We start from the raw sequence: 26,718 nt of genomic DNA on the forward strand, positions 1-26,718 counted from the left end.
TGTTTTATCATTATGTAATGTGGTATGTTTTATCATTATGTAGTGTGGTATGTTTTATCATTATGTTATGTGGTATGTTTTATCATTATGTTATGTGGTATGTTTTATCATTATGTAATGTGGTATGTTTTATCATTATGTAGTGTGGTATGTTTTATCATTATGTAATGTGGTATGTTTTATCATTATGTAGTGTGGTATGTTTTATCATTATGTAATGTGGTATGTTTTATCATTATGTTATGTGGTATGTTTTATCATTATGTAATGTGGTATGTTTTATCATTATGTAGTGTGGTATGTTTTATCATTATGTTATGTGGTATGTTTTATCATTATGTAATGTGGTATGTTTTATCATTATGTAATGTGGTATGTTTTATCATTATGTAATGTGGTATGTTTTATCATTGTGTTATGTGGTATGTTTTATCATTATGTAGTGTGGTATGTTTTATCATTGTGTTATGTGGTATGTTTTATCATTATGTAATGTGGTATGTTTTATCATTATGTAATGTGGTATGTTTTATCATTGTGTAGTGTGGTATGTTTTATCATTATGTTATGTGGTATGTTTTATCATTATGTAGTGTGGTATGTTTTATCATTATGTAGTGTGGTATGCTTTATCATTATGTTATGTGGTGTGTTTTATCATTATGTAATGTGGTATGTTTTATCATTATGTAATGTGGTATGTTTTATCATTATGTAATGTGGTATGTTTTATCATTATGTAATGTGGTATGTTTTATCATTATGTAATGTGGTATGTTTTAACATATCATTATGTAATATGGTATGTTTGATCATGGCATTATGTAATATGGTACTTTTTATCATTAGCATTGTGTAATGTGGTAGTTTCTATCATAATTATTCAGTAATGTGGTATGTTTTATCATTTCCATTTTCGTATGATATTTGTGAATTACCATGTTGTTCATAGTGTTTTTATGTATTTTTTGTAATGCTTTATATTTCATTGTAAATTGTAGTACGATTTATCAATAGACTTACGTGATTTTGTATGATATTATTGATGATACTATTTCCCATGTTTTATTGACGATGTAATACATTTTGTTATTGTATGCTTGTGATTCGTGTGAAACTTTTATGATGATAGCATATAGTTCTTAGCCTGTTTGCTGCCACCGTCTTGACAATATCAACGGCGGTTATCGGTTATGTTGATTTCGATCATATGATGTTAATTAATCTTAAGAGAAAGGTTCTGATGTCTGTCGGCATTACAATAAGAGTTCCATGCCTAGAACAACGCAAATAGCTAGCCAATATTCTTTTATTGTTTTTATGCACAAGTTATTGAAATCTTCAGGAAAATGTTCTGATGTCTATCGGCATTTCAATAAGAGTTCCATGCCTAGTTCAACGCAAATAGCTAGGATAGTCTTTTATTGTTAGTATGCACAAGTTATTAAAATCTTAAGAAAATGGTTCTGAAGTCTGTCGGCATTTCAATAAGAGTTCCATGTTAAGAACAACGCAAATAACTAGCCAATAGTCTTTTATTGTTAGTATTAGTTGTTAGTTATTCACAAACTAGCGGGAATGTTATATTATAACTGTAAAAGCAATTGTTGATGAATATAAGGAGGACATGATTGACTGCTTTAGATTCGCTACTTGCAAGCAAAGACGTTTAAATATTATTTCCCTTTTCCTGATAGAAATATTATTATTAAAAATATGTGTAATATTTAATCAACGACTTTTTTGTGTTGGGATTTACCTTAGTATATTTACCTTTTCGTTTCATTGTCTCTAGATGGAGCTAACCAAACACAGTGTGTGTTGGTTAAGCTAGTATTACACTAGTATCAGAGCCAAATGTAAACAAAACTACTAAAAATAACCAGCGCTTGACAAATTGATAATTTCAGATACATCACTTGAAAATGAAAAGGAGATCACTATTGCAAAAATAGAAATTAACAAGTCTGGCAGTATTTGTCATCAACCTATATTGACATCATGAGTCCAGTTTTGGCCGATTCCTTTGGAATTGTCTACGTCAGCAGGACTAGACCGGAAAATAATACTTGAAGTTATCACTCATCTGTTTAGCTGCCCGATAATATAATCTTAAAAGTATACAGTTATGATCAATTTAAATGCTTGTACTGTCCATATTATATATATATATATATATATATATAAATATATATGTAAAAAGAATAAAAAACACGACACAGCAGCTAGCGCTTTCGTCACGTCTAGGTGACTTAAATATATATATATATATATATGACAATATTGATAAATTAACAAGCAAACAAACCAAAATTTTAAACATTTCTTTAACTATTTTGTTTAACGTTATCGTCATTGACAACCCAAGTAGCGCTCCCTTGTGCTACCGGTTTGGTTTGGTTTATCATTGTTTGACGTCCTATCAACAGCTAAGGCCATTTAAGGACGGCCTCCCTTGCGTGCGATATGCATGCCTATGGTGAGTGGGTGTGCTTCCGATGTTCTATTAAACTCATGGCTCTTAGGACAACGTGTTTGAGTTAATTGATTTTTAATGTCTGTTGAAAAAACGTGGTAGTTGTATATCACGGCTCTTCGGAGAACGTGTTTTGAGTTAACTGATTTTAAATTTCTTTTGAAATACTGTGGTAACTGTATATTTTTTTGTCTGTACATGCATCGAAGTGAAATACATTAGGGTAGCAACATTTTACTTGGCGCGCGTTTACGAAGTACATTGTACAATGAACATATACATTGTCTCTTTGATATTAGGTCACAGATGACGTAATTGTAGTGATTTATGTTTGACACATATTTCTGTACCCACGGGCTATGTTTAATGAGTAACTAGAGTGAAAGACTAAAAAAATATTCCGTGCACCGAATTCAGCAAATGCCACATTTGAGAATTATACCCGACACAAGCAGGTCGTCGTTCTAAGGGGAATTACAGAAATGTTTCTACACTGCTGCTTTTACGATTTTCGAAATAGCCTTTAACCCGGTACAATAAGCCCTTCTAAAGCATGTAATTCAATCATCGTCTTCTCGTCAATACTCTTTCAAGTAAAGTTCAGTCAATATGTCAGAGCAAGATTTGCATACCGTCTAATTAACGTATGTATGCATGCTTAATACGATTCTAGATGGGGGTTACCGTTTCTTCGCGCAATGGAATTATTGACGACGCTGGACGCACCGTTGATACACAAATACTTCATTAGCCTTCTTGTACGTTTCCTCAGTTTCCTGTCGTTTGACTTCATATGAATTCTAATTAACGTAAAGGACTGAAAAGTCAATTACTCTTATTCAAATTGGGTCGGATATATAGACCGAAAATCTTAATCTACCTCTCGCCAGTAGCATATTGCTGCCTTATAAACACAATATGTACAGGTGGTTCTGCACATGGGCGGACCTTTAACAAAAACCTTATTTAAATCCGATAACTTGTGAAGAAGGAATTCCCACTGGTATGGTTAAATAAATACTAAAGAATGAAACTATGGCCCCTTAACGGCACGTAGTCATTACAATATCGTTTTTTTTTTTTTTTGTTTGTTCTGGACGCATTTCCATGGTAATAAGCGCATGTGAAGATAATCGTTCTCAACCTCCTGACAAGATAGAGTACAGGGAAGAAGAAAATACATAGGTCCTAATTCGGTAATAGGAAGGCGCCCTCTAAACTTAACTGAAACCACGAGACAAATGAATAAAAAACATGAATGCAACTGGCTTGACGATATGCAATTGTTCCTACATTGTAGTTAAGTTATCTTGACCTGTTTTCTTCTTAGAGGCGCAGCACAGTAATTCATTGATGAAGAAGTGTTTTATCCCTTACTTCTTATACCATTAGTATTCTTATTTAATAAATGTCTATGAAAAATGGCATATCTGGACAATGGGTGTATACAATGTATTATGGCATTGCTTCCCTGAGACAGGAGACGATAATGAGTGAATTATTCACTTCTTCGAACAGAAAATAATCGGATTGTACCTAAAGGTTAAACCGCAAAATAAGACTGGTACATATCACGCTTCAGGTTTTATCAACGTTCTTGAATTATCAACTGTATTTTGCTTCATTCTTTGAAATATTGATTGATGTTCACTCATCGATCTTCTTGATATATCAGTTATTTATGTATGGCTTCCAGTTGATAAGCCGATTGCAATGGAATTATAATGTAAAGGAGCTTAATGACACGTACTGTATTCAACTATTTAAGAGGTTTATACAATTTCTTCAGCCTCTCATACACGCGTGTTCTAATTTCGGTGACGTTCGGAATTGCATATTTTGAATGTATTTGTTTGTTTAAACAAAGCTCATATGAACGTGTTTACCTTCTAAAACATGAACGTGTTTTATCTTCAACGTCATCAGTGTTAGATCCTTATCCGAGGTTACCTTTTTTTTCTACCAATAATTTCAGGTCATTTAGTGACGCAGATTTTATTCAATAGCAAAAGATCGAGTTCAAGTTCATTGATAAAACCCTGGAGATTGAAAGGTACCGGTACATAAGGTGACAATTTTATCTACTAATCCTTTTTCGTCTCTTAAATTAAAGAAGCGACACAGAGTAAAAATGAAAAACGGTCGTAGTTACCAAAATGTTTTGAGGGGTTGTAATCGGTTGCTAGCTATTCATTTAAGAACATCGTAAAGTTTTAAATGCCATTTACAAACCCAAATAATGACTGATAAGAGAATGGTGTCACCAATAGATTGACAGGACGGGAATTTCTGCTTTACCATGTCCAGATACATATGTTTTTTCCAGTGTTGTAGCAGCCTGATGTTGCTCCAAGTAGCTTAAATTACTATGGAAAAATCACGCCAAAACTCGCCAGAATTGCAGTCTCCTTATATCTTATCAAACCGAACTTAACCAAATATTTACATGACGTTAACGACACGTCCTTTTTTAACTACAAAATTGAAAAGAGCAAAGAGAGACGAAATATTCCTATGCAAGATACCCATTCCGTACAAACAAAAAATCAGACAGTAAAACATGCAAGTACAATCATTATCTTCATAAATGAATATGACAGTCGCACCATTTACTAATGGATGCCTTGGACACATATACAAAGATACTAATTACCTAGTATAAATACAATTAAAATGTAATGCAAGATTTGTCCGATTTGTCCGATTTCTCCTCAGATCGTACAACATTAGTGAATCTACATATAACATAGCGTATTACCCATTAGAGCGACATGATTGATAATTAATATCCTGGTATGAAAATAAAATACAAATCAGTTTGTCAAAGAAGAAATAAATCAGTTTTGCAGTATACATTGCATATACGTGGATTCCAAAGTTTGCATAAGGGGAAGAATCGATTATAAATCCCCGAGGCATATCTATACACGAAACTACCATCATGGATCAAATGTCGACATGTTGTTGGTTTCAGTGTACGTCGTTCATCTTGTGTTATAGAATTAACTTTATCAGGAGGAGCCTCACCACACGTAGGTAAACAAAGGACGCCCCATTCGCCTCTTCTGGCTATCACAGAACATCAATAAAATCCGGAAAGTGACTTCAAGTCGACAGTCTTGAGCGATTCGTTGTCAGTCTAACGTAAACAGACATGGCAACTCAGCTGGCTACCGCCGTCGTGTTAACCAATGCATTACTGTCCAGTTTTTCTAGTCTGTACATTTCTGAAAGGCAGAAAGCAATAAAAAAAGTTGTGATGTTTTTAAATTAAATTCATTTGTGAACATTATAGTAAAAATAAGATTCTTAAATATTACTATTTTCTCCTTTATGATTATTTTAAACTAAACGTCTCCGCAACAGGCAGGGTCGTTTAAGAATTGGTGTCATGGAGACAGCTAGACTACAAAAACAAAGCACAGAAAGACAGTGCAGCGAGGAAAAGAAAAGAAAGACTTAAATATTCGAAGTGTTGCAATGGGTGCAGAAGACCTATTAGTCTCCTCAATGTCCACTTAGCATAAGTCACAGAAGAAATTTCCTAAATCTTCAAGGGGCTAACTTTTAGTTGCTTCTTGCGACATGAATTGAGTAACAGCAGCTATATTCTTTCCCTGCTCTTGACTTATAACTAAAATACACAAATTGATACTTTTGTGTAACCCTATTGAATAGTCTAACAGAGCAGAGACTGAGCAGCCGATCTACATAGAATATACTCTGGTTAATATTAATTGTAAATAAAAATGAAATTGTATCATATGACAAGTTTTTCTTATGCAATGAATAATGACTATTAACTGTATTAAAGTAAATAGAGGATATTGAATGGTTTCCCATTGAACATATATTTCACGAGTATGACAGAATATCGATATTTTCACGAGTGCGAAGCACGAGTGAAAATCATCGAAATATTTTGTCATACAAGTGAGATATATCTTATATTCAACGGGAAACCATTCAATGTTCTTTTTATTGCATTTTTATGCTAAAAGAAACAAAATTAAAAATATCGTAAAATTAATAGTTTCAAAAAGTGCGGGAATCAGTAACAACAATCATTACGTAGTATCTTTGTGACGTTACTCCACCTCAACTTGAAGTTTTCTGCTGTTGTCGGAAAATCTGTGCATGGAAGGCTAACGTCAAGTGATTATTATCTCAAAATATAATTGATTATTTCAGAAAAATCAGCAAAATAACCAATTTATGTATCTTCGCTTCGATTGAAAAAATCGGCATGTTTCAATGTGGTTAATGCAAGGTTCGCTCTGATTTGTCAAAAACCGAAAAACTTATATTTTTACTACAAAGTCTTATATTTTCACTGCTCATCGCTGCAGTAAAAATGTAAGTTTTATTAGTTTGAATTTCTATATTTCACTGGCAAAAATGCAATAAATGTTCTGTTGATGTACTGCCCATGTTCAGTGTAACGACCAGTACAACTACTAAAAGTATGGATAGTATGACTAAACGAGATCGCATAGCACCTGTAGCAAGAGCGCTATATAGCCTTAAGAATTTCTGGAACTCATTTATTCCCTGGGGAACGATATAATCGAAAAAAAGCGAAAACAACGTTGACTAACTTCAACGTTGAGATAAGTTAAAGATTTCTTAATTGAAATGAAGTAAGTACAACGTTGGCCTAAGAAATTATATCTCTGATGTAATGTGGTACATACAGTTATGGACCCTGTATAGGTTTTGATGTAACCGTAATTACAGTTAATTTACAGTAAGATCGTGATTTATCTTAACTGGTCTCTGCATTCCTGTAAAATAAAAACATGCAGACAACATCACCTACCCACCCAACCATATTTATACGATCGTAGGAACATGTTCAATATTCCATGAGTTTGTCATGCGAACAGCCGCTGGTTTGCATGTACTCATTAACCATTCTTACATAAACCAATCCATTAGCAGCTAGAAGTGTCGATCCTCCATGATACATTATCCAGTGATGGCCTCAAGCATTACCATTAAATCTTTGATGTTTCATATTTTTCTGTTAGACATCACACATTAACGACATCTATAACGTCTCGTCAAGAAGTTTTGGTAGACACATCAGCAGTGTGTCTCGTTAGCGTTGTACTTATCCACTCTTGTCGGTCTCTGGTACAGGTACATTATACTATAGCATGCAAAGCCTATACCACAGAGACAAGAGTCCTAATGCGCTCCTAAAACAGGTGTTCTTGTTACACTATTTGCATTTTCTTAAAATGCTTAATTTGATACGGGTGACGAAAAAAAATTAAACTGAATTTGACGTTACATTTTGTTTGGCAAGAACCGTCGTTTCTGAGCTTGATATTATTGCCAGATATTCAACATAAATTAAATTTTGGCTTGATTTTTTTTTTATTGTTTAGCGTCCCGTTAATAACTTTAAAGTCATTTATTGACGGATTTCCGTGCGTACAACATGCATGAGTGTTGTGAGTGCTTATTTGTGTTTTGGGATGTTGCGGTATGTTCGTGTAATAGTGCGGCAACTGATGCCAAAATTATAGCGCTATCTCACTGAAGCATACTGCCTAAGACACCCAGCAGGTCACCCAACACGATAATAGTATACTGACAACCGGCAAACTACTCGTACAACTCAAAAGGCTGAGCGCTAAGCAAGAGCAGCAATGGCCATGTTTAAAGACTTTGGTATTTCTCGGTCAGGGAACAGAACACAGAGCCTTCCTCACAGGTGCGGAATTCAACCATACACTCATAAGAGTGTATTAAAAACTGTACAACTCTTTAAATATAATTTATCTTAAAAATCGTCCACAGAAGGATTGTTTAAGTGCTGCTCTCTCATGACTTCCGGAACTGACTGTACTAATAACACTTACCAGGAAGGCATAACAAGCATCTATATTTAGGTTCTTCTTTTAATATTCTAAATAATAAAGTAACTAAAATAGATTTTTGATTAAAATTAAATAACCAGTAGAAATTTTCTAAAATGTATCATTTTAATTATTCATAATATTAATTTGTATTATAGTAATATATGAGTATGAAAGTTTTTTATTATATTTTTCGAGTGCAATATATGATATTATCAACTCCATAAAAACGTATATCATTACTGTAATGCTATCAATTTCATTTATGACCAATCAGTGTTTTCTATCCACCGCATTGAAACCGACTGATTTTGCGGTTCCGATCGGAATAGGGTTGAAGGAGAATAAGTTATGTTGCTGCACTTTCGCAAAACGCTTTTCATTGTTTCAATTACATGCTCATTTACGAATAGTTATGCAAGGGGATGGGGGACGTAAACGATTAGAACTGAAATCACTGTAGTTGCCCGTTCAAATGTTGTTAAGGATACGATGTCAAAGATTATGCTACAGATTCCAACGTATTTAAGACGAATAGAAAATGGCATAAATTGAAAATTGAATTTCTTCCCGTTAAATATATATAGGGTATCTAACATTGTCTTCAGTTATACCAAATATATTTCACGGGTGTGGCTAATATTTTTATATTTTTCACGAGTGCGTAGTGGAAAATATCACTTCAACAGAATGAATAATTTGTTGGATTATACCGACATTTTTTACTCGTGCATTGCTTTGCAAAATATTGATTTTCTGTTTTGTTCGTGAAATATATGTTATATTTAAAGGGAAATATGAACTATGAACTATTGAATATTCGAGGTGTTGTTTGGTCGTCTTTTTTTCCTTTAGAAAGAAACATTTCCTCAATTTGTTTGAAAAGCATGCGAAAGATATCCATTGTGTTAATTGCTTAATGCGGTAGTTACCAGCTACTACTAGACGGACCCCATCTCAAAATGACACCCCCCCCCCCCCAAAAAAAAGAACTAAATAATTAAATAAACTTCAATTAATTTTATCAAAAGAGAATATTCCTTAGAATATTCATTCTTGTTAAGATTGGTGATTGATATGTTGTGAGACTCGTATTGAAGTGGATACTCCAGGATGTTTTCTCCTATTCTCTGACTATATAGGGCCGTGTACCCAAGGACATTTGGTTATCTTATATCGACGAGGTAGCACTCTAAAGTGAACAAGACAAAAGCGGCGTTTGCAAAATTGACAAAAACCTGTGGAAGAGCAGTGATCCATTATTTGCAAAATAAAGTTCAACACCTGATGATATCCTTAATGATATGGTAGCAACATTATGGGAAAATTTAAATTGATTGAGCATCCGCCTTATTCACTTGATCTCGCTACATCAGACTTTAATCTATTTGCAAAACTGAAACAGCTATTTTAGGCACCCACTTTCAGTCCGATAATTACGTCATACATGCAGCAGATGACTTTCCCAACAGCCAAAAAAAGGAGTTATATAAAAGTGGCATTGAGGCCCTTAAACACCGCTTGCAAAAGTGTATAGATGCTGAAAGGGATTATGTTGAAAAATGATACAATATGTCCGGCAAAATTCAAATCCTTCAATATGAGGTTCACAACATATCTATCAGCCCTCCTATGTACATTAGCATCGGAATAGAAAGAACATATTATCAAATTAAATCCATACATATTGTATCCTCGATTTCCGTTCACTTAAATTATTTTATTTATTCACATACCTGCCATGAGAATTATAGCACCAGCCAAGCCAACCAACATGATGACGAATATCAGCCAAAAGATGACCCTCTCGGTGTTTTGTATAGCAGTGGGAGTATCGTCCAGAAACATTGAAGAGTAAAGGTTGCTCTGGCCAAAAGGATGCACATATCGATCTTGGTCAGTTTGTTGCTTAATCACTAGATTCACAATATCTGAGAGTTTGGAATCGGACGGAAGGTTTTCATCCAGTTCGAATGCTGGGTTTACAAACTCCTGTGTATTCTAAAAATAAATGCATGTATTAACATGTGCATTAAGTCATAATTATCAACGTGTTTAACTGGGTTTACCAAGTTACAAAGCTTCACAACATCTTACCAAGCTATCGAAAATGATGCTTTGTCTATATTTGGCTGTGCACCCATATAACATCTAGGTTTTAACTGGTATGGAAATTCATAATATGTTAATACAGATAACAGCATCACGTTATAATCATTACATGCAGATAGTAGTGTAGCTTTTCAAACTGTTCACAAATGGAGACATTAATGTCTCTAATTTGACAATGTAATAATGAATCATTCGGGAGCTCATTATCACTTCACAAAGATAGAACATGGGTGATATAAATATAGAATTTTTTTTTTTTTAAATAAGCCGAATCACTAACACATAATGATACTAAAAGTTGTTTCAGCGTTTAAAAAAATGGAATGCTATATGACAAATATATTGAATGCTACAAAAGATATCAAAGAATATCAGTATGAATCTCCTATTGTCAGCATACCCCGCCTCATATGTTCTTGGTTGTTAAGAGGACGTGAAAAACCTAAAAACAAAATACATGTCCTACACACTAATACGTCAGAGCCAGTGACATCGGGAATGACAAAGAAAGCACAGCGTTAAATAGTGTGGTTAGCACTGACACTACAATGTGGAAGGCGTATTGCACTGGAGCAACACTATGAGATAAAATATCAACTTAAAAATAACACGTACCAGTATTCTGCCATTGGTAGACATTTTTCATTCCCCATATATAGTGTTATATAGTAGTCATCCTGCGGACATCACACCATAACAAGCTCTGTATCCATAGTAGTTAGATCGGCCATATGATAAAGGACTGAAAACCTGTCCAGGGACCATTTATGTTAAGCCCGTGATTTTGTTTATACAAATGGTAAAATGGCTGCAACATCTTGCCTATTTTTCTCAGCGCGGGCCTTAATCACCTGGCTAGCGAAGGAGTCAAATATGAATATCTTTGTTCAAATCCATTTTATCAGTAAACAATGATATCGCCATGTTGCGTCCGTGTATGTGACGCGTTATGCCTGGGTAAAGGTAGTGAATGTTTTGACTAGTGAGTTTGTTTTCAGCTTAACGCGACGATTTGACAGGGAACTGAATATTAGTTAAATATTAGAATTATAGTGGTATATTCTACAGACGTATAAAATGTCTTCCGAAATATCAATATTCGTTAATTAGAACTCGTTCTGTGATTGTTAAATAAATAGGTCTTAATGTTCCAGGAATAGTTTAAACGGGATTTTAAGCCAACAAAGCTTTGTCATTTGAAATCCCACAAATACAATAACAGGATCTGTGATAGATCGATATCACGGTCTAGCGAACATGACCCCAGCCCTTTAATGTAGAAATACAAAAATGTACAGGGATTTAAAACATGAAACTGGTGGTGATTTCAAGCATTTAATACCAATACCTAAAATGAACAGAAACACCAAACAGCTGTTACCGACCTCTATGATTCGTCAGTGTTATCAGAGCCTTAGTTTCTACGTCTATATATTAAGCGACAATTTCTATATTTTCAATACATTATATTACTCTGGATGTTGAAATATATTACTTTTGTCGTGAGCTCCATCAGCAGCAGAGTTGACAGATTGTCGTTTTGCCGTGGAGGTCTCCAATACATACCACTGTGAAAAGGAGCTGGTCGGTATGGCTTGTACATAGCGTTAGATGCAGTCTCTGTCAAACAGTTGACGGAACGCATCTGTCCGGCTTGTACATAGCGTTAGATGCAGTCTCTGTCAAACAGCTGACGGAACGTTTAACGCATCTGTCCGGCTTGTACATAGTGTTCGATATAGCCTTTGTCACTCAGCTGACGGAGCGTATCTGTGTGGCTTCTTCATAGTGTTAGATATAGTCTTTGTCACTCAGCTGACGGAGCGTGTCCGCGTGGCTTCACCATAGTGTTAGATATAGTCTCTGTCACCCAGCTGACGGAGCGTGTCTGTGTGGCTTGTACATAGTGTTAGATAAAGCCTTTGTCACTCAGCTGACGGAGCGTATCTGTCCGGCTTGTACATAGTGTTAGATATAGTCTTGGTCACTCAGCTGACAGAGCGTGTCTGTCCGGCTTGTACATAGTGTTAGATATATTCTTGGTCACCCAGCTGACGGAGCGTGTCTGCGTGGCTTCTTCATAGTGTTAGATATAGCCTTTGTCACTCAGCTGACGGAGCGTATCTGTACGGCTTGTACATAGTGTTAGATACAGCCTTGGTCACTCAGCTGACAGAGTGTCTGTGTGGCTTCTTCATAGTGTTAGATATAGTCTTTGTCACTCAGCTGAAGGAGCTTATCTGTCCGGCTTGTACATAGTGTTCGATATAGCCTTTGTCACTCAGCTGACGGAGCGTATCTGTGTGGCTTCATCATAGTGTTAGATATAGTCTTTGTCACTCAGCTGACGGAGCGTGTCCGCGTGGCTTCACCATAGTGTTAGATATAGTCTTTGTCACTCAGCTGACGGAGCGTATCTGTCCGGCTTGTACATAGTGTTAGATATAGTCTTGGTCACTCAGCTGACAGAGCGTGTCTGCGTGGCTTCTTCATAGTGTTAGATATAGTCTTTGTCACTCAGCTGACGGAGCGTATCTGTCCGGCTTGTACATAGTGTTAGATATATTCTTGGTCACTCAGCTGACAGAGCGTGTCTGTCCGGCTTGTACATAGTGTTAGATATATTCTTGGTCACTCAGCTGACAGAGCGTGTCTGTCCGGCTTGTACATAGTGTTAGATATATTCTTGGTCACTCAGCTGACAGAGCGTGTCTGCGTGGCTTCTTCATAGTGTTAGATATAGCCTTTGTCACTCAGCTGACGGAGCGTATCTGTACGGCTTGTACATAGTGTTAGATACAGCCTTGGTCACTCAGCTGACAGAGTGTCTGTGTGGCTTCATCATAGTGTTAGATATAGTCCTTGTCACTCAGCTGAAGGAGCGTGCCTTAATGGCTTCTACAAGGTAGCAGATGCAAGCTCTGTCACTCAGCTGACGGAGTGGGCCGGTGTGGCTTGAATGAAGTGTTGATATAAATTGAGGGTAATGGGAAGTTAAATAGCCTATAACATTAGAAATTGTGACAATTATGTTTGTCAAGGGAGATGCCATGGGAATATCGTTATAAAACCGGATACCTTTAAACGTGCACATGTTAAAATATAGATGTAGTGGTAGATCATATCACATGTTGTTGGGACACTAAAATATTTAAGGGGTTATCATAGATGTTGGAACTGGAAATACTGAGGATATGAAATATTCTCGTTCACAGCTACGTTGTTTAATTATACATATCGAATTCATTACCATTGGTTATTGCTGTTCAATGGAGTTATTTCAAACATCAGCAAAAAAACATTAATGATTCATAAGAACATGACGCTCGTGTAATATTGTATCTGTTAAACTCGTTTGTCTTATTCATATGATTTGGATCAATTCCTTTGAAAATGAGATCATTTGTATAAAGTGCGTCATCTAGGAACTTAAAATCACATAGTAGCTGGTACTCTATCGATTGAATCAGGTCGATTACACAAACGACTAGACAACGGTTTCCGACAGCGGCACTTGTAGTTATGTTGTGTTTATTATTGATTACTAGAGTGAAATCAAAATTATCATCAGTACACGTGACACCAAACACTAGCGAGTCTTGTGCATTGTCCGTTTGCCGCCATCTGGCGGCTATGCGATGACCCTCCATCGTAAACCTGTTCTTTGAAATATATTTCATGAATACAATAATCTGCTATCTATTGCGATGAAGCATATAAAAGTTTTGTGATGCTTGGTTAAGTATCGTTTAACGTCCTATCAACAGCTAAGGTCATTTAAGGACCCTGTGTGCGAGATATATAGTTTGTTGTATGTGTGTGTGTGTGTGTGTGTGTGTGTGTGTATGTGTGTTTTGGGAGGCTGTGGTATGTTCGCGTTTTTAAACTTGTGATAGCGCATAACTGATGCCACGGTATAGCGCTATCTCACTGAAGCATACTGCCGAAAACACCCAACAACACACCACACCAGGTCACATTATACTGAAAGCGGGCTAACCCGTCGCCCACTACATAAATGCTGAGCGCTTAGCAGGAGTAGCAACTACCAGTTCTTATAGACTCTTGTATATGTCGGTCAGGCCACAGAACACAAACTCGTCCTCACCGGGGCGAACGCTCAAAAAACCCTTGAGGTTAAGTGGTCATGATAAGTCATGAAAATTTTGTAAGGTCAGAAACCATTTCGAGTGTATGAGGGGGTAAAATGAAGGATCAATTTACCGTTTGGCCCAATCTTGACGAAACTTATTGGATACCTTTTTTTTGGAATATAAATTCCTAATCATGATGACATATTAAATTGAAAAACATAGAGTAAAACAATAGGTCACTGTGACCCTATTTTATCAAGATGAATACTTTATATAGATTTTGCCCCATCGTGTAGCATAGCCAACCAATAATGTGTCCCCTGGCCTGGAGCTCAGTGTTATCTGTTTAAATCCGGGATGGATCGAATACCAATACAATGTTAATAAGATCAATAATAAGTTGCTGATTATAAATTATTCACCCAGATTAACTCTTACCAGTGCCATTCAATCCTAATTATTGTAGGGTGTCCCTTCAGACCGAGGAGCGGAACTAATAAGATTCGGTTGAAACTTAAATCTAAAATATTTAAATGATTTATGAGGAGGATATGGGCATTGATGTTGTAACACAATAAACCCATAAGTCGTCGGACATCAGTGGGCGGCTGCGGAATTGAGACCTGGTTTGAATATGTTTCCTTACGCGTGCATATAAGGCGTAGAAATAATATTATATGATTACTATTAGTAAAACTAGATAATTTTCCCCCATTTTTTCTAAATATACATATATTTAGTTATGAATTCACTACATAGCAACCCCGTCATATTTAAACGTTTTTGCAACCTTAAATTCATGGGGTCTACGATATTCGTGTGTAGAATTGATTTTCACGGAAAAGACTCTCAAGTGGAATGAATAGATAACAAAATACCCGGCAGTATTTGTCTTCACTGATATTATAGCAATGACGAAACGTTCACGATAGTTGTAAGCCAAATGGAACCCGAAGCTAATTAATTCTGCAACGAATATATTTCAGAAGCCAAAGTACTGACCGTAACCTAAAAAAAAACCCAACTCATCGCTGTTACTTCGGACGTGAGGACCCTTAATTTGGGACGTTTCTCAGAAACGGACCTGTTGTTAATGTAATTATGAATGTGCCGCCATGTGTCAGAACTAATATCTAAAATGGAAATGTTTGACTGATTTTGTTCTAATTGGTCTTTTCCCCCTTTTTTGAAAAACGATATCGACATTCTTCACGTCACTGACAGTTTTGTGTTTACCTTTATGCAATTAAGCCTTTAACATCAAAATCATAGTGAGAATCCCTATCGAACAAGTAATTACATCTATAATGAATATTTTTGCCACGGATGGGGAGAATATTACAGTTTCCGACAGTGTGACAGATCTAGATCAACGAGCCGTCTTTACATCAGGTCATAACTTGGACATAACGGTATGACACCAAGGTGATTCCTAAAGACAGCTGATCACGCCACAAATAGCACGCGAGGAAACAGATCACGCGACGCGAAGCACGCGAGCAGAAAAGTATTTCGAAAAAAGCCTCAAATTTTCAACTAATCAAAATAGAAGAAGTCATATGCAACTATATCGATATATGTATCAAGCAATCCTCATGTTTGCACAGTTGTCTTGTGCGAGAGTGGAACTAGCAATAGGAAAATATTTGCAGCCAATTATATAAACACAACAGTATGAGATTAAATCAATATGTAAATGATACTGTCCTTTAATTCTACCTCGCAATAGATGGAACGAGAGTGAAACATAAACAAAGAAGGACCAATGAAAAAGTGCAAAGAAAATACAGAGTCTTTCGGGAAAGAAAATGACATCCGTCATATAATGATGGTAACATAACTACATTATTTCCATTGGGAACCGGAGGAACGACAAGCGCACTTCGATCGTCACATTGGAAAGGAAAAGATCCAACAAAAAATCGTAATACCGACCAGGATACCTTAGGTAGTCATCTTTTATCCCCCAACACACTTTTTTGTACATGTAATACTTTTGGTTTGTTTTTGTTTAACGTCCTATTAACAGCCAGTGTCATTTAAGGACGTGCCAGGTTTTGGAGGTGGAGGAAAGCCGGAGTACCCGGAGAAAAACCACCGGTCTACGGTCATGATCAGTACCTGGCAACTGCCCCACGTAGGTTTCGAACTCGCAACCCAGAGGTGGAGGGCTAGTGATAAGGTGTCGTGACACCTTAACCACTCAGCCACCGCGGCCGCTTTACATGTAATACAATATACACCTTAGGTTAATATATATATCGATATATATATATTTATTTGCGTTTGTTGCCATTCTGTGTTGTGTATTACTGTCTCTATGTCTATGTCTATGACGTCATAATCATCTATTTTGAAAATAAAATCATTCTGAAGAGTCACCATGACGCGACGAAAGCGCTAACGGAGAGGGTTTTTTTTATTTTACTTATATACAAATGTATATAGAAACATGGAATGTGGATTTTAAGATACTATGCACTATATTTATAGGTACTAAACAAAACGACATCCACAGGTTTTTGATGAGGGCACCGTAATTGAATTATCTAGAATAAAAACAAACGATTTAACTTCGTAAAACACAATAGCCATGCTTCTAGTAGACAGAAAATATACCATTCGATGAATGTGCCAGAAAAATGCGTAAATATCAAAAATGTTTTACCTCTAACAAAGTAACTCAGCCCATCCTAACTACATACTGTACATCATCGTTGGTCAGTTATCAGATTAAGTATGGCACAGTTACATATTTTGACTATCGTTCTTTTAAACGATGTCAAATTCATAGATTAATGTCCCTACCCAGATTGTGAACTCCGCTGTCACCTCTTCAGTTACATGTACTGATGAATCCTAGAAAGACCTAACAGATGTATGATGCAATTTAATTCATTTTCTGTTCTACTTCGAACTTTATCTAGCGAGAGAAAGAAAAACCTGGGATTGGCAACAATTAGCGTGTTCTATATATACTTACTCTAAAGAAATTGGCACTTGTACTGACGTTGACGAACTTCCTCTTTCCGTATCTAGGCCATGCAGGTCTCGAAGTTTCAATCAAACCCGTAGAGTCGGAATGCTTTATTTTCTCAATATGCTCACTGATAATGATCACCGGCTCCGATTTCGTGTTTTTTAAAATCCCCCGTGGTTGTGACTTTTTAGACTGAGGTGCGTTTTCTGAAACTGCTAATCCGTTCGAGTGTCCTTGGGTTGTAGGAGTCGTGATGGGATTGTCTAACTTTTCATCTAACTTATCTCCCGTTTCTTTCGAGTTTGTTACATTTGTAAGCTTTGATTGTTTGATTGACGATTTTATCTCAACAACAATATCGGCTGCTGAGAGTTTTTTTGGAGATCCAAAATACGTAGTTTCTAAATACACTGGTTTTAAGTTTCCTGCATCCAGAACGGCTTGATCGTTTTCACTTTGGACAATAATGTCCGTATGTTGGTCGGGTACATTAGATGGCAACTGAATATCGTCCTCCGTTTTCTTATCTGTATGCTTTTCCTGTAAATATCCATAACTCTGTTCCGAACAAACATCGGTAGTTTGTTTACCGTTTTCGTTCGGTAGGTCTCGGATTGGTTCAGACACATCGTCGTTATCCTCCTGAGATTTGCTATCTCTTGAATCATGGCTTTTTATTGTTGAACTCATTATCACAAATCCACCTCAGATAATTGACCGACGTCACAAAGTGTGTCTCGTAAGGTATTACTGGATTTAAGACTAGCCGCCATAGGTGTAGTAGATCGATAAATCACCATATCACCATGCGAAATCTGATAACAAAAACAAAATGAAATTAAAAGCAGACATATAACTGTTTTATTTATTGTGTTAAGAAAGCATTAAAATTTTGCCAGAAACCAATAAAAAATCTTCCCGAAATGCCTTTACATACAATATTCATGACATAACACAAATGATTATTGCGCGTTAACTCAACACATCACTGATTATAGCATGTTAACTCAACACATCACTGATTATAGCGCGTTAACTCAACACATCACTGATTATACCGTGTTAACTCAACACTTCACTGATTATACCGTGTTAACTCAACACATCACTGATTATAGCTCGTTAACTCAACACATCACTGATTATAGCGCGTTAACTCAACACATCACTGATTATACCGTGTAAACTCAACACATCACTGATCATACCGTGTTAACTCAACACTTCACTGATTATAGCTCGTAAACTCAATACATCACTGATTATAGCGTGTTAACTCAACACATCACTGATTATACCGTGTTAACTCAACACATCACTGATTATAGCGCGTTAACTCAACACATCACTGATTATAGCGTGTTAACGCAACACATCACTGATTATAGCGTGTTAACTCAACACATCACTGATTATAGCGTGTTAACTCAACACTTCACTGATTATAGCGTGTTAACTCAATACATCACTGAATATAGCTCGTTAACTCAACACATCACTGATTATAGCGCGTTAGCTCAACACATTACTGATTATAGCATGTTAACTCAACACATCACTGATTTTAGCGTGTCAACTCAACACATCACTGATTATAGCGAGTTAACTCAATGCATCAGTATGAAGTCTTTTTATAAATTATATTTTTAAAGCTTACATCTGATGACACCATTAAGAGAATATATCACCATCTGAGTCATTAGTTTGTCCTGGGCTTTTCAGGTCACTAGAGGTAATTACCGCAAACTATAACGTTTTGAATATTGATTTCCCAACTGGTCTGGTTTTTCATTAGCGGTTCTGAATACTTTTATCGCATCACTGTGATATAAAATATTAATACTAGAGAATGATGTGGTGATCAAAACGTTTCATCATTAGTAGTGATCATTAGAGGTAGTATACCTGTATATATATAGGGGTTTTTAATTCACTTCTTTTGCATCTACTAGTAATTCTGTGACCTAATAACCCGTCCGATATCCGTTCATGTCTATAGAAAAACATGTGATATCAGCAAATATACAACCAACTTTTATACAAATAATAAATTAATTTATATTAGTATAACTGTATGAATTCCGCAGCCTCCCAAAACACACATACGCAAGCACCACACGCATGCATGTCGCACGCACGGGAGGCCGTCCTTAAATGACCTTAGCTATTAATAGGATGTTAAACAAAATAAACCAAACCAAACCAAAACTGTATTAATTGCGATAAGTAACCATGACGATTTTTTCAACTGAGAGCATATCCACAGACTGAAAGTTACGTGTTACGTATAAAGAGTGGTAGTACAATTCCCTTTGAATTCAAACATTTGTATTTTTAACAGAATCACACAAAAATGTAGTTACAAATATTACATCTGTATTTCAAAGAAAGCGCACAAAAATGAAGTTACAAATATTAAATTTATATTTCAAACAGAATCGCACAAAACGTTTTGTCATAATTCTTTATTTTTGTTTGTTTCATTTGGTTTTTGTTTTGTTTTATTTTTGTTGTTGTTTTGTTTTTGTTTTCTTTCTTGAAGTATTCAGTCCTTCAAACAAATGAGATCGTGATTATGTTCACAAATGATTGGTTATTGGTCCAACATGTCCCAATAAAATTCCAAAAATGGAACTATGGAAAAATGACTAATGGACCACTTAGGTAAATATACTGGTATTTGGGACATGTAGATTTTAACAACAACTAGTTGAAACATGTGCGTCAAAAACAATCATCCGGGTTTTTTTTATCAGATGACAGAACTCAGAGACTTTCTTGCTTCAGTTGAAGCTCATCACTTATGACAAAGCAATGTTGTTTTTATTAAATCGTTGAATTTGATAAGAAAATATATAGTTAATGTGTGTATTTGTGAGTTTACTTCATTCGCTTTTTAACAAATTTTAGTCAGCTCTCGCACACATGAAGTTGGTAACAAAAGGAATTTCATTCTAAAAAACTGAAGTTAATACTTAATGATAGTCCTTTCGCATAAAATATTATACAATTATTGACGTTTGTGTAGGTGTACACAAGACTATACGAACCTGGTCAAAAGTTCATCGAGGCGTCTATACACAGGGACACAATATACCACAACGTCTATACACAGGGACACAATGTACCACAACGTCTATACACAGGGACACAATATACCACAACGTCTATACACAGCGACACAATATACCACAACGTCTATACACAGTGACACAATATACCACAACGTCTATACACAGTGACACAATATACCACAACGTCTATACACAGAGTCACAATATACAACAACGTCTATACACAGGGACACAATATACCACAACGTCTATACACAGGGTCACAATATACAACAACGTCTATACACAGCGACACAATATACCACAACGTCTATACACAGTGACACAATATACCACAACGTCTATACACAGTGACACAATATACCACAACGTCTATACACAGAGTCACAATATACAACAACGTCTATACACAGGGACACAATATACCACAACGTCTATACACAGGAATACAATATACCACAACGTCTATACACAGAGTCACAATATACAACAACGTCTATACACAGGGACACAATATACCACAACGTCTATACACAGGAATACAATATACCACAACGTCTATACACAGGAATACAATGTACCACAACGTTTATACACAGGAATACAATATACCACAACGTCTATACACAGGGACACAATATACCACAACGTCTATTCACAGGGACACAATATACCACAACATTTATACACAGGTCACAATATACCACAACGACTATACACAGGGACACAATATATACAACGTCTAAACGCAGGGACACAATATACCACAACGTCTATACACAGGGCCACAATATACCACAACGTCTATACACAGTGACACAATATACCACAACGTCTATACACAGGGTCACAATATACCACAACGTTTATACACAGGGACACAATATACCACAACGTCTATACACAGGGTCACAATATACCACAACGTCTATACACAGGGTCACAATATACCACAACGTCTATTCACAGGGACACAATATACAACAACATTTATACACAGGTCACAATATACCACAACGACTATACACAGGGACACAATATATACAACGTCTAAACGCAGGGACACAATATACCACAACGTCTATACACAGGGCCACAATATACCACAACGTCTATACACAGTGACACAATATACCACAACGTCTATACACAGGGACACAATATACCACAACGTCTATACACAGGGACACAATATACCACAACGTCTATACACAGGGACACAATATACCACAACGTTTATACACAGTGACACAATATACCACAACGTCTATACACAGGGACACAATATATACGTCTAAACGCAGGGACACAATATACCACAACGTCTATACACAGGGACACAATATACCACAACGTCTATACACAGGGACACAATATACCACAACGTCTATATGCAGGACACAATATATACCAATTTTCATCTAAATCTAAATCAACATATTACCAGTAAAATACAGAAATATCATTCACGTAATACAGGTATTCTACTGATATCAGCCACCCGGTGTACGAACCGGATATCATTAACGTAAATATCCGAGCTAAGTACAGCAAAAAGCTTTTTCTGATTGCTTTGTCGTTTTACCGGAAATCACCGAAACAATGCCGAGTGAAGCTACAGTGTTATACGGCCTGACTACAACTGAAAACTTGGCTTTGTCAGTCAATGTCTTCAGGTTGAACTTGGATGTATCGGGAGTGGTTAGAAGATAGCGTTGTATTAGTCATGTTGAATGGGGATCGAATATCATTGATATCAACGAACACTTACATTCACGACACGACAATGGTTACGTTTAGTACTTTCTGGTGTCGGTTCTGTTTATACAAATATAAAATAAAACATAACTAGAACCAAACCGACAAGTATATGGCGGAGGTCAAACAGAGGACACAGTTTTTATTCATGGTACGGATTCCTGAAATTAATTTCCACATCAAACAGATAATAAAACATTACACTTTATCTGCCTAATTGGACGGATCCCAGGGGTTTGAATGTGGAGTAAAATTGTAATATTTATCGAGATAATGATGAAGTCTATTGACTATGGTGTATTATCTCCTGACATTAGATCTCATTATCTCATCAGGAAAATGTCCATACTATTTTCTTTGCGACATTGATGCAATCCGACACTCTTTCGAGGAAAAGACTTGGGAATCTCAACCACCGGAGGAGGATCTTGCAGTGCAGTATCTTACCCTGAGGTAGGAGATCATTCGTGACTCATCCCGGTGGATGGGTGAAGGTGGGGTGGAATTTTTTCCTCTCTTTTCCTGGACAGACATATTCAAAATTTCACCATTGTCACATTTTCTTTTCTCTTGTTGTGGACAGCGATATCTATAATTTAACCGTTGTGAGCTATTCTTACCTATATTCTTATCTCACCTTAAGGTTGTGACAAGCTGCACGAGCTCTTTGCGCGTTCTCAACAATACCATGACATCACTTCGAAAATACCATGGCGTCACATCGACAATTCATTAACGTTACGTCAACATTTCCTTGCATTGATGTAACGTCCATATCAGATGCATAAGAGGGTAAACAGGGTAAGAGAAAAATAATAATTGACCCCCATGGAAGTGAGACTGTGGAATCATCCCAACCCTCAGGGAGAGATTCCTAAGCTGCCAAACGCTCGGAAGGCCTCGTGTTTAGCAACTTAAGACTCTTCCCCTCTGGTTATTATTCTTGCCCCAGGTTTGAGACAGATTACACGTGCTGTTTGCACATTCTCAACAATATCATAACGCCACGGTATCAACACAGTGATGTCACGTTGACAGACCAATCATGTAACGTCAACATTGTCCTCCATCTATGTAATCGAGGGGTATCCAGGGGAAAGAAAACTAAAAATTCGCCCCATCGGAGGCGAGACACGGATCTCAACCAGAGGGGTAAGATTCTTAAATTGCCTTGTGTTTGGCAACTCAAGAATCATCACGTTCGGGCTGAGCTTCCCTTGTCTCACCCACACACGATGGAAGACCCTATTAGTCAAAACAACCAATTCTATTCACTAATTGACACTATGTGCAAAACTGGCATGACCGAATTGTCTGTGTGACATGCTTATGTAGAATATCACGTGGACGGTGGATGACTGTTGTGATAAGGCTGCAGCAGACGCTTTACACCTTACGATGTTGATTTCATACACAATATAGTTCCGATAAGCTTGTCAAAAGGAACAATCAGTTAACTCTGATAATTAATACTTATTTTAATTTCTTTTGTGAATAGTTCTGGGTCAGGTCATAGTGACGTCATCATATCGAGAATATGAGCACGCTCAAAGAGCACGTGTAGCTTGTCTTTTCCCTATGGTGAGATAAGAAAATCTCATCCCGGTAAAACTGCGGATATCCTTGTCCATGATAAATGAATAGAAAATATCACTTCGGTAAAAGTGTGGATACGCCCGTTCTGTCCATGAGATAAGATGATACATATTCTATATTTGAACGTTGTCAACACTTATCAAGACTGAATCCTGGTCAACATCACACTGATTTCTCATAACTGTTTGTATTTTATCAGTGTTCTTAGAGTCGTCTCACAAATTCACTGTATGAAATAGATTATAATAACATCAAAATAGATTATAATGACATAAAAAGTTACCATTGTAAAATTATCTAATGTTTAAATCGTAATGTTATCAAGCGCCAGGGGAATCTATCAGGTAATCATAATGATAAAAAATAAACAGGTTTATCTTAGATTTGTTTGTATTTTTTAATGTCAAATCAACATATATGGTCATTTAAGGACGGTCTCCCCTGTATGTTCGCGAGACCGATGTTGACATTATAGTGCTACCTCACTGAATCATACTGCCTAAGTACTTCAGCTAGGTTAAGGTATCTGGCTATTTTTTGGTTCTGACACCAACAGACCTTTAGCAACCGAACCTTATTTTACACTGCGCAAGTTCCGCCTTGATTTCAGGGCGGAAAGATTGAGACAATAATATCAGTATTTATAAGTATACACTTAATGACAACGACGTGTACTTACAGTTTAGGTATAATATATCCCATTTAAGCAGTCCAATCACTATAATTCACACCGAATTAATGATGCGTGAACACAAAACACTTAGCTATATCATTCCACCACTTCAAGTGACCTATTCTGGACATGGCGGCATGAGTAATAAAAAATACGGAATGTGTGTATCAAGCGGAACAAATATAAAGTACAAAGAAAATACCTTTTCGTTTGCTTTTGCTTCTTATTCAAGTTTTATGTGTACATGGCCGCCATTTTCAATCTAAGTTGTTACCGAAATGAAGCCTGGATATGTAAATAATCGTGATTGTGTGTCTTTGAATGCTATTTTGAGGATTTAATTATGGATTCGTGAAAAACAGGTAATATCACAACAACGTTAAGCACTTTAACGCAGTTTAGCCGTTTGATATAATCAAAATCCTGAAAATGTGACAGTCTACGCAATATATACGGCGCCCATCATTTCAATGTCAACATATTTTATTCACACAGATGAAATTTTGCCAATAGGATTGGACAGCAGGCATTGCCTATATTAGTTCTCTCCTTATATAACAGGTGGTAAACAAACATGAACGAAAATAAATACATTGGGCCAACGGGTACAATTAACTCTTACGCCTTGCCTAGAGTGTCACCATCAAACACTGCATTGGCAAGCAATAATGCGTCAAGTTTTAAATGTGATCAACGGATCCGACCTCAAGAGTCCTCATTTCAGTCACAGTGCGCCACATATTTTACAGACTCTTCCATACTAGCTTGAAATACCCCCACCTCACACTAAAGGGATGACACATTTTATTAACCTATAACAAGAATTCCACGGAAGTGGAGGTGTCGCCTGTGTATGCGAATAATTAAAGGGCCATAACTCTTTAAAACTAGGACTTGAATAAAAAAAAACAATAACAAACTTGTCCACAGTATTATGGTAACGAACATTCTATTTTCGCAAAAAAAATTAAAGGGCTATAACTCTTTTAAAAAGGTCCGAATAAATTTGGTTAACGAACTTGTCCACAGTATTATGGTAACGAACCTTCCCATGCAGTTTCAAATTAATCCAGTAATAATTATTCAAGTTATTGAGTGGAAACCATTTTCGCAAAAAATTAAAGGGCTATAACTCTTTTAAAAAGGTCCGAATAATTTTGGTTATCGAACTTGTCCGAGCTATCATGGTAATGAACCTTCCCATGAAGTTTCGAATTAATCCGTTCTAAACTACTAAAGTTATCGCACGAAAACCATTTTCCGGACGCCGCCGACGCCAACACCGACACCGACGCCGCCGACGCCAACACCGACACCGACGCCGCCGACGCCGCCGAAAAGTAATACCTATATGTCTCCTTTTTCAAAGGCGACACAAAAAGCGCAATTTATATTAAGTTGTACCGAGAAGTATATTTAAGGTGTTTTAGTCGCTAGCCGCACATAGATAGATGCATTTCGTGAACACAATCATAACATTCAGTCTTGTGTTGACAAGCTGAAGAAGGATGACAGTGATGACGTCGCGAAACATTCGTTTGACGTTGGTATGCGAGAAACGTCATACAAAATATCAACATATTGGTAATCGAACTGCTACACATAGATACGTTCTGGAATTTAAACCTTTGTATTTACTTTAGATCACCTGATCGTGATCGGAGCTAACAATCTACGGCCGACGATCATCATATATTAATGACAAATAATGAAAATCAATCCCTCACCTGGATCATAGCCGGGACACCATCGTTAACTGTAGCACTGTCATCGTAGTAAAATGTCCCTGAAGAAAACAGAGATCGCTGTTTACCTGAACACATGAATACACACTGGTCTTATTAATCCGTCAGAGGACAAACCATGACACATGGAGTAGATTGCATTGCAATATTTCCCTGGCTGCGGCACTAAAACGAACAAATACGATATGGCACCTATCTTTATCAGGTAAAACAATCCTTGCGGAATGCACCTGCTTACCACACAGATTGCACTGGTACCCTGGTGTCAGCATCAGTCCTATTCAATTTTACCTTTGGAGAATGTTATCGCGCGACATGACGGTGTAGACAACAGGTAACATAA

At 36.5% G+C, this 26,718-nt stretch overlaps 1 protein-coding gene across 1 annotated transcript; it reads right to left on the reverse strand.

Annotated features, from left to right (window-relative positions):
- Positions 1–5,033: 5,033 nt before the first annotated feature.
- Positions 5,034–26,718, reverse strand: LOC117317041. The gene is made up of 4 exons (XM_033871824.1): positions 26,358–26,718; positions 17,533–18,344; positions 10,080–10,344; positions 5,034–5,703 (listed from the first exon to the last, which is right to left on the reverse strand). Exons 2-4 carry the CDS (start codon positions 18,217–18,219, stop codon positions 5,639–5,641), a joined length of 1,017 nt encoding a protein of 338 aa, XP_033727715.1. The 5' UTR covers positions 18,220–18,344; positions 26,358–26,718; the 3' UTR covers positions 5,034–5,638.

This window comes from Pecten maximus, chromosome 18, assembly GCF_902652985.1.
Source record: "Pecten maximus chromosome 18, xPecMax1.1, whole genome shotgun sequence".
Lineage (NCBI taxonomy): Eukaryota > Metazoa > Mollusca > Bivalvia > Pectinida > Pectinidae > Pecten > Pecten maximus.

What these genes read in the sequence shown, in the direction of transcription:
- LOC117317041 (XM_033871824.1), bottom strand. Translation starts at nt 18,219, where the DNA reads ATGAGTTCAACAATAAAAAGCCATGATTCAAGAGATAGCAAATCTCAG. An exon ending in CAAGTGCCAATTTCTTTAGA is followed by an intron (nt 10,345 to 17,532) that starts GTAAGTATATAT and finishes ATTTATTTTTAG; the next exon opens with AATACACAGGAGTTTGTAAA. An exon ending in TGCTATAATTCTCATGGCAG is followed by an intron (nt 5,704 to 10,079) that starts GTATGTGAATAA and finishes TCTGCCTTTCAG; the next exon opens with AAATGTACAGACTAGAAAAA.